At 38.4% G+C, this 10183-nt stretch overlaps 1 protein-coding gene across 1 annotated transcript in view; it reads left to right on the plus strand.

The window, feature by feature from the left end:
- The window catches only part of EPHB1 (EPH receptor B1), a gene marked incomplete at both ends in the record, with an annotated part of 375741 nt that extends 367777 nt beyond the window's left edge, over positions 1-7964 (plus strand). Inside the window, 4 exons of the mRNA XM_081329090.1 lie at positions 3166-3315; positions 5931-6124; positions 6629-6784; positions 7856-7964. Coding sequence (XP_081185216.1) covers positions 3166-3315; positions 5931-6124; positions 6629-6784; positions 7856-7964 — 609 coding nt within the window. The remainder of the gene's footprint in view (positions 1-3165; positions 3316-5930; positions 6125-6628; positions 6785-7855) is intronic.
- Positions 7965-10183: the final 2219 nt, after the last annotated feature.

The following is a 10183-nucleotide window of genomic DNA, read 5'->3' on the forward strand; positions in this document are numbered from 1 at the left end:
TTTTAAATTCAATTTTAAAGTGTTGGGGCTATTAATCAGTACGCTGATGATACCCAACTTTTTTTTCTCCACCCCGAACCAACCCAGCGATGCCCTTGCCGTGATGTCCCGTTGCCCGGAGGCGGTCCAGGTCTGGATGGGGAGAAACAGGCTTCGTCTCAATCCTGCCAAGACTGAGTGGCTGTGCATATCGGCATCTCGGATTAACCAAATTATTCCACCTTTAATGATGGGGGGGTGAGGTGTTACCCCCCGTTGATAGGGCTCGCAACTTGGGCGTCCTCCTGGATTCACGGCTCAATTTTGAAGACCATATAGGAGCCGTGACCAGGGGGGCTTTTGCCCAGGTTCGCCTGGTTCGCCAGTTGTGACCCTACCTGGACCGAGATGCCCTATGCACAGTCACTCATGTGCTTGTGACCTCCCGTTTAGACTACTGCAATGCTCTCTACATGGGGCTGCCCTTGAGGACCACTTGGAGGCTTCAACTGGTGCAGAATGCGGCTGCGCTAGTTGTGATGGGGGTTTCCCGATACCCCCATGTAACACCTCTACTCCGTGAGCTGCATTGGCTTCTGGTTGCCCTCCGGGTGAGATTCAAGGTGCTGGTGATGACCTATAAAGCCCTGAATGGCTTGGGTCCGGGTTATTTGAGGGAACACCTGCTGCCAGCATCAAGTTCCCTTCGTCCAGTGCGCTCTCACAGGGAGGGCTTTCTCAGGGTGCCGCCGGTAAAAGATTGTCGGCGGATAACACCCAGGGGGAGGGCCTTCTCTGTGGGTGCGCCTGCCCTCTGGAACCAGCTGCCCGTGGAGCTTAGGACACCCCTGACCTTTGTTCATTCCGCCGGGACCTGAAGACCTGGCTCTTTGAGCTCTCCGGCCCAGGCTGAGAATTTTTAACTGGGGTTTTTATTTTTAGGGATAATTTAATCTTTTTAAATTGTTTTTTAACATTTGTATTTTGTATTGGTTTGATTTTAAAATACCCTGTAAACCGCCCTGAGTCTTTCGGGAAAGGGCGGTATATAAATCTAATCTAATCTAATCTAATCTAATATAATATAATCTAATCTAATCTAATCTAATATAATCTAATCTAATCTAATCTAATATAATATAATATAATATAATATTATAATATAATATAATATAATATAATATAATATAATATAATATAATATAATATAATATAATATAATATAATATAATATAATATAATATAATATAATATATAATATAATTGTATTTTAATCTGTATATTGTATTTTTTAATTTGCCCTGTAAACCACCCTGAGTCCTTCGGGAAAAGGGTGGTATATAAATCGAATAAAATAAATAAATAAATAAATAATATAATGCAATGTACAAAAGCATAAAACTATTTTCTGCATTAGAAAAAAAAATGTTCAGAGAAGCCAGTTGTCTTTCTTGGCACTACATTAAAGCCATAGGTTTGTCCCCCTTTCTAATATTGTTGAGATGTGCTTATTCAGTGATGGGTGTTTAGAAATGTATTTTGAAGTATAATGAAAGGGTATTTATATTAGCTACTACATATCAGTGGTAATATATAATTTAAAACCAAGAAACTGAAGCACTTGTTTTACTTCATCTGGTATGCTCAGCAAATTGTGATGAGCTGTCATATATGTGCCAAAGGCAACCCCAGTTCCTTGCCCTTCCTTTGGTATCTTTCTTAGGGGAAAGTGCCAGAAGCAAAAAAAAAAAAATGTTCGTGTTCACAATACAAACAGCCACGGGTGAGGAAGTGTCACTCAGGATAAAACCCTGAAGACCATAGTTGCTACTTGATATGCAAAGAGATGCAAGGAAACAGCTGTTGCTGTCAGCCTTTGACGTCTGCTGTTGGGCCTAAAAGTGGGAGCACACCTACATATTCTCTGTAGGAAACATGCTGTCCTTTTCAAAACACTTGCTTGTCCATTGGCATTCATGAGCATGAGATTTCCTTAGCTACTGTTTATGCTGAATACCACAGCTGGAATAAATGTCACAATGCTAATTTCTTTTCTCATGCAGACAGTACTAGTGTCCCTGCCATGAAACAAATGAAGCATATTAGCTACAGCCATGAACCAAGCTCTGTTCTCGGGTTTGCATTAATACAATAATTTGAACTAGTTGAATTGTTTTATCTCTGTCCATAAAACTCTGGAAATTATGTTACACAGAAACCATTTACTACTTGTACATGGCTATAGTTTATAGGATTATTTCTGGGTATATATCAAACTATTGTTAAAAACAATTGCAGTGAATGGCCAATCTTCATAGGCCTGTTAATGTCCCCTGAGATTCGCACTGGACTTGGAACCAATCACTTATTTCCAGGTCAACTTTCCTTACAGGGGTGTGGGGAAAAAATGGAGGAGGGAATGACACTTATGGTGCCTTGAACTTAAAAGGGAAAGACAGGCTATATATGTGATTAATAACAATCATACTTTAATTGCTTCTGGAAAACATTTTCCTGTTCTCCATGGAGCAGATTATGTGTATTTCAGTCATGTTTAGAAAATAATTGGTACTGTTTCTTAAGCATGATTTATTTACTAAATCACAATTGACTTGAATTAATATGCTAAGATACAAACTATGAAATCATTAGATAATAGCCTAGTATTGGTTTTGCAACAAAACCCTCCTCTTTTTAAATGTAATTTCTTAGCAGCTAAAGTTTACAAAAGCAAACATACATAGTACTAGTAGTAGAATAGATGTGGAAAGTAGGACACCAGGTGATTCCTTCTATATTCTTCATCATAAAGAAACTATTTGGTAGGTCGGAATCATGTGTTCAACACTAATAATCTGCCATTGGTTTTACTATCCTTGTACTCATGAAATAATCCTCTACAGATTCCAGGGTAATTTATGAGTGTTAATTTGTTAATCAGCATAAGGACAATATTTGAAAAATGCCTCCCTTCATATGCAAGAGAAAGAAGCAAAAATGTGCCCTATCTGTGGAACACATCATTACATTGAGTTCTTTTCCTTTGGGGTTTCAGACTATGCTGCTATTGGAAATTGTAATAGATTTATATAACTACCTACCTATTAAATAATTAAACCTTATACAGGGAATCTTTGGTATATTGCACTGCTTACAGTTAACTCCCACCTTTGTAATTACTTTCAGGGTGGGAAAATTCCAGTAAGGTGGACAGCACCAGAAGCTATTGCGTACCGTAAATTCACCTCAGCCAGTGATGTATGGAGTTACGGTATTGTTATGTGGGAAGTAATGTCATTTGGAGAAAGACCCTATTGGGACATGTCCAATCAAGATGTAAGTTTATGAAGCCTTCTGCACAACATAGTAAAACTTTGCTTGATTTTTAGAGCAATGGGAAAAAATATTTGTTAAATACTAGTATGTTGAAGACGGAAATACTTATATAGCTCGGAGGAAATTTACAGCAGAGTCTTGTATAATACCTTCCCACCACCAGCCAGCATGTTAGATGTATTTCTGTCTTGCTTATTTAGTCCAACAACATCTCCAAACATATCCATATTAATATTTGCCTGTTACGGGTCTTCAATGCCTTCAGGCAGGCACTTTTTCTGAATACAGAAGTTATTTTTAGTTATAGATGTAATAGCTCTGGAGAGTGGTGGAAACATATTTTCCCTGACTAAAGCTCAAACTTCTCTGAACTTTCCCTCCTACCATGCTCTGTGATGTGGCCTCCATCTTGCTCACCAGTGACGAATGAGAGAGGCTTAAGTCCTCCTTAGCTGTGTTATGTGAAAGCATCCCCCTCTTTATTTTGATACCATCCAAGTGCACTCTCAAGAGAGTGAACTCTCTTAGAGGTAACCATATGGAATAACCACAAGAGCCGTGGTGGCACAGTGGTTAGAATACAGTACTGCAAGCTAATTCTGCTGACTGCCAGCAGTTTGATTCTCACCAGCTCACAGTTGATAAAGCCTTCCATTCTTCCGATGGTCGGTAAAATGAGAACCCAGATGGTTGGAGACAATATGCTGACTCTGTAAACTGCTTAGAGAGGGCTGTAAAGCACTATGAGGCAGTATATAAATATAAATGATATTGCTATTGTGTAATCAGCAAGTTTATTCTGTTTAGGACTGACCAGCCCAATTTTACTTTAATGGCTATGAGGTAGTCCCATTTCCACTTGCAAAGAAGACTGGAGTTAAAAAGAATGTTCATTAGTGCTTAGCAACCAATTGTACATGGCACTATATCATAATTTTTTTACCTGTATTGTGCACATGCAGCTTAAAAAAGAACCTCTGTCTGTAACACCTAAACCACACTTTTCTCCCTCTGAGCATAGTGAGGATGTCTGCTTTATGTAGTAGTCCCTTTCAGAACTAACTCATTGGCTCCAGCCCCAGTGCATGCTGAGCTATAGAGAGACACTTAGCAATACTAACTGGGAGATACAAAATCCTCAGCTGCTACTGCTTCTTCCCCCTTGAATGTCTACTGTAAGAAAGAGTATCAGAGATGAAAGAAACAGAGAAGTGGAGAGGAACTGGAAAGACGAGCCAGCCAGTGTATGATAATTGGACACTAGGAGCCTGGTAGGCTTTTGAAATATTTCAGAGACTTTATGAGCGAGGCGTTGAGCCTTGATGAAGTTCTGTACTGCAGCATGACAGACAGAAACAGTGAGTGCAGCGGCTGCTAACAGGGAAGGGACTGCCTTTATCTTGAAGCAACAGAAGTCAAATTAACCTCTGAATACCCTTTTTTTCTCTCCAGAGCCAGCACTGTTTTGTTGCTCCTTGTGTGCAGAGGGCAAGCTATTTCCTTTATTCCTGATTGCATGCTATTAGTGTGCTGAAATGATTCAACTTTAACAGGGCTCTATTTTTTAAAGTACAGAAGGTAGAAGTGCAAATGGTAGGAATGCTGAATTCGAATTCCAGTTGGTTTAATCTAATTTTGAGTTCATAACATTGAAAATATTCCATAGTACATATTTCAGTCCAGATAAGCAAACAATAGAAATCCTTACTAAAGCTTTTTTTTTACAACTTGTGGTCAGCAGAAAGCTAGGAGTTTCTTGAAGTATATGCCAATCCACATCACTAATGTTGTTATTTGTATTATGATTGGATTCCCCATTGGTGCTAATGCAGGTTTTCCTATTAGAGCAAATAAGTGTGATTTGTTGTTGTTAGCTGCGAAGTCGTGTCCGACCCATCACGACCCTATGGACAATGTTCCTCCAGGCCTTCCTGTCCTCTACCATCTTCTGGAGTCCATTTAAGCTCACGCCTACTGCTTCAATAAGTGTGATAAGTGTAGCTGATTAGGCTCAGGATCCTGGCAATCACAGAGGAATTATTTTTTGTGTCATAGTCAAAGTTTACATGATTCATCCCACATGATGGTTGCTCCCAGCATTATCAACAATGTGATCAGAATTCCATCTCATTGCCATTCTTGTATAAGCCCAAAAGCATGTTTATAAAACATGCCAAATTTGATTCACATGTGAAATTCACTAATATCTCCATGACTACTTATTAAGATACTACATATTTTGTTTTCTGTTTTCTTTCTTTGGCTGGGTATTCAGCCTTGGTAGCTCTTGGGATATAGCCCTGATGTCAAACATGGAAAAATGTCAAACATGGAAAAATAAATCTACTTTTGATAAATAGTAAATTCTGAGAAACATGGAGAACACATCTGACTATTAAATCCTGAAACTTTCAGTTCTTTTTATGTTTGAGAACTTGGAACTAATCACTCAAAAACTGCAATAAAGTGTATAAATATGGAAGGTTATGCATGTGTAGCAGTGGCTTAAGATTTACATTCTGATTAAAATATTATTTTAACTGTGGTGATTTTCAGAATTATATTTCTCTCTACTACATTGACATACTTACATTGTATATATATTACATGTATAGGTAATTAATGCAATTGAGCAAGATTACCGGCTCCCTCCTCCCATGGACTGTCCAGCTGCTCTACATCAACTTATGTTAGATTGCTGGCAGAAAGACCGCAACACAAGGCCACGGTTTGCTGAAATAGTTAACACTTTAGACAAAATGATTCGAAATCCGGCGAGCCTCAAAACTGTGGCTACCATCACCGCTGTGTAAGTTTCCACATGTGTTACTATTCTGAAATTTGCAAATAAAGCTATAGCTAGTTAAAGGATACTTGGAGGATCAGTCATCCCTCTTTAATTAATAAATTAAATTTAAATAAATGTGCATAATATCAAACTTCTTTCCTTTCTGACAAAGTAGCATTAGATAATGAAAGTTTCTAATTGCTGTTGCAAGAAATGACCAAGATTTCTTTTTCCAGTTGTTATTACAATAATATTAAAGAATGTTTAAACCCCCAAAGTATGAATAACTGTGCATTTACTTCAGTTCCTCTTGCTTGTTCCAGTTTGCCTAATCAATTCATAATAGTGAATCGCAATAACAGTGTTGCCTAGAAGACTATCAGATCAGCTCCAGTTTCAAATGAACTGTAGCGACAGACCAAGCAGATCAGTAGGAAGGGAATAAAAGGAAGAACTCTTTTACTGTCAATATTTCTGTTCTAAATTAAATCCCATATCTGACTCACTGCTTGCCTTCTATTCCAGGCCTTCTCAGCCACTATTGGATCGCTCCATCCCAGATTTCACTGCCTTTACCTCAGTAGAAGATTGGTTGAGTGCCATCAAAATGAACCAGTACAGAGACAGTTTTCTAACTGCTGGCTTTACATCCCTTCAGTTAGTTGCACAAATGACATCGGAGTAAGTGGCACCTTCTTATTTCCCTATTTGCTTCAGTGATGGAAGAAGATGAGAGCCAGCTTTTCTTTTCATGCTTCAGATAATCAGCAGACTAAATCTGGATCAGAGACAGGATTTTGGCATCAGGAACATGCTAATCTTCTGAAAACAGGCAGAAATATACTGTTTATTATTATTTTGGTTGGCCTTTGAAAATTAACTGATTTATGCTTATTTCTTAAATGGATTTTATGGTCATTTTGGTTTGTTTTGGTTTAGATGACTATTTAAGCTATTTAATGGATGTTTTATTTATTATTAACTGCTTTTGGAATTAATATTAAAAATCACGAGAAACACATATAAAAGTCAGGAAAATAGATCATTCATAACTTGCAAGGCAACATGCCTCCATCCAAAAGCACTTTCCCACTCTTCCTTTGCTTCTCTTTGCAGGCCTGTGTGCCTCCATAATCTTTTTGTGCTCTGGAAATTCCCACAAATTCCTTGCAGCTGCCATTCTATATATTCATCAGTGTCATCATCTTCACACTGTCTTCAGTCAGCACCTTATAGTTTTTAGAATTCACTAAAGAGGCTGCCAGCTTCCAAGCAGATCTCTGAGAAATTTGAATTCATATACTGGGGAGTCTCACTGTTCCTTTCATTCAGAGATTACAACAACTTTACCAATTAATATACAGGACTCATGTAATGCCTAGTTAATTTAGAAATTAGATATTTCTCAGAAATTCTTCTCCTTGCTTATATTATCGTCATTTGTAACAACAGAGTAGATTATCATTTCAAGACACCTGGGAAGTTAGCATCTTCAAGGAAAAGAAAACAAAGTCTCTGATCCTTTACTTAAGCATCTATTAGTTTTGGGTTTGAGAAAAACTATTCTTTTGAATCATGCACACATACATTCATTCAACATCTTTTATCCGTGTTGATTGCTCATCTTAGGTTAGCAGCTTCACTTTCTGCAACTGCATTTTGAATTTGCCAGCTCATGTATCTTGTCCATATAAGCAGAGGAGACAAAGACCTCTGCTCCACAAGTATGATCCTGTCTCTTATCTTTTGCAGAGATCTTCTAAGAATAGGGGTGACTTTAGCCGGACACCAGAAGAAGATCCTGAGCAGTGTCCAGTCTATGAGAGTACAGATGAGCCAGTCACCAACTGCGATGGCATGATGCTGCGTGTCTTCTTACAACAATGGGAAAAAGAGGGGAGGACAGAAGAGGGTTGGATGTGGGAGGGGAGGGGAGGCTGACAAGGCAGTTGTGATGTCTATAGAGATTGGATAATTGTTTGAGAACTCTTATGCACTGCAGACAAAGAATATATGGAATTGTTTTTAAATGGCAAATTATGTTTCTCACACCAACAGAAGCACATTTACTGATGCCATGGGAAACAGAATATAAATAAGTATAAATATGTACAGATCAAATATTTAAAAAAGTGAAGAAAAGCAATGTGTGTTGGGAAGAAAAGAGACTTCAGTCCCACCACCAGTGAGCAGTAGTCAAGAGGCCAATGGAGAAGAAAAGGCAACCAGAGCAACAATCTTCAGCAGTCAGATTCCCTTCCTTCTCTTCTTTAGTTCTTCTTCCATAGTCATTCTTATCCACCCATTTCCCTCTTTGGCTCATAAACTATGGCAAATGTTGTTCAACAGTTCCTGCAGTCAACTATAAGAACATCAAAGCATTGTGCCATCAGTTACAAAGGACTTCACTGACCACTGCATGGGGGAATCCAGACCAATCCAGTTAATGTCTTCATATTGAAGAAGAGTTGTACCTTCAATAGAAAACCCTGTTTTTTCTTTTGCTTGCATTTTTTTGCAAAAAGGAAAACGATATCCTCACGGGGGAAAAGATGTTCCCGCAAGTGTGTGCGTGTGCATCTGTATGTCAGCTTAACTGTGGAGTCACTCACAGCTTATCCATACAGAAGAAAAAACAATCAAGCTGGACTGATGGCTGATAATTTCATCACTTTCGAGGAACTTGGGGATCCGTTGGGAAACAGAAGTGATGTGCCTTGCTTTCTGTCTAGTTCAACTGTGCATGGAATGTGTGTGTATTGGGAAATGAAAAGAGAAAAAGAAAACAAATGAATTTCTAAGGAGAAAGGAAGCAGAAGAGTGCACTGCACAACAAGGTGTTCATGTAGAAGAGTTACAGAATGTTCAGCTGTAAAGTCAACTGGATAGCAGAATGCTTAGTCTTCCAGTGACCAGTAAAGGATGGCTTGGAAATCTTTAGTTCCATTATTTGGACCTCAGGATTTTGATATATATTGATTTTGGTTTCATGGCATCAGAGGTAGGTTCCTATATCACTTCTGTCCCCTTGCCCACCCTTTTCTTACTAGTCTTTTCTCACTGTTTCTTTAAACATTCTAATTTGCATTCAGCTCTTCCTTTCTATATTTGATTTTACTGTTAATTACTAGTGTCATTCTTTATTTAAAATACCTAACTAACAGAATTTCTCTGCTTATCTGAGAGTGCTTTGTAAAATAAAATTGCTATTCTTCTTCTGCTAACCCACATAATGGAGTATGTGGAGAGTTTATGCGAAACAATTATCTTTCAGGTAGGCTTTTTCCTAGGCTGGATATATTATCATTTAATTGTTCCACTATCAAAGGAACATAAAAAATTGTTGGCATCAACAGATTACTTATCCATTTTTCCAAGGACAACCTGCATTCTGGTTTTCAGAATCAGATATCATCTATTAAGTCATGTCAGAGAACCAGTGTCAAAGGAGACACTGCTAAGAGGGTTGGTAGTGTTTGATAGTACTGCCCACTGTCTATATTAAGGCTTCCTCTCCCCTTCCCCCCTGTAGCGTATGGGAGGAATCTGTAGTGCAAGTGCTTGTTCCTGAAATGTAGGCATGTGAGGAGATAGGTTGTTGATTCCAGGCAGATTATTTCCACAATATTTTGCAACTTTGTTATTTTAGAGCATTGCACACTTTTTTGGGGGGTGGTGGTGGGGAGACATCTAACTTTTCTTTCTATGGCAGCCACTGCTGTTGCAGCCACTACATCCTCATTGTGGGCAATACAAATGTTATTTACTTCAAAGTGGAGTAATGCTATGAAGATAATTCTAGTATTTTCTGTTCTGGTCCTTTGTTTTTATGCCATTCAGAATCCCCCTCTGAAATTGCTGGTTCTCAGTATCTTTCTTCAAAGTGACCAGGGACCAGAACAATGAGTGGGAGAACAGATCTTATACTCAGTAATTCTTATTTTATGGATAGATAGTTTTAGCATTTACCAAAACTCAGCAGTAAACTGATCATTGATTTGTGGTTAGAAAAAAACTGCTTTTATTGTTACTTTGGGATTTTGGATATAACAGTCAGTCATATAAAGCTATGTGCTCTGC

The sequence above is a fragment of the Vipera berus genome (genome assembly GCF_964194415.1).
Source record: "Vipera berus genome assembly, chromosome: 5".
Classification (NCBI taxonomy): Eukaryota; Metazoa; Chordata; class Lepidosauria; order Squamata; family Viperidae; genus Vipera; species Vipera berus.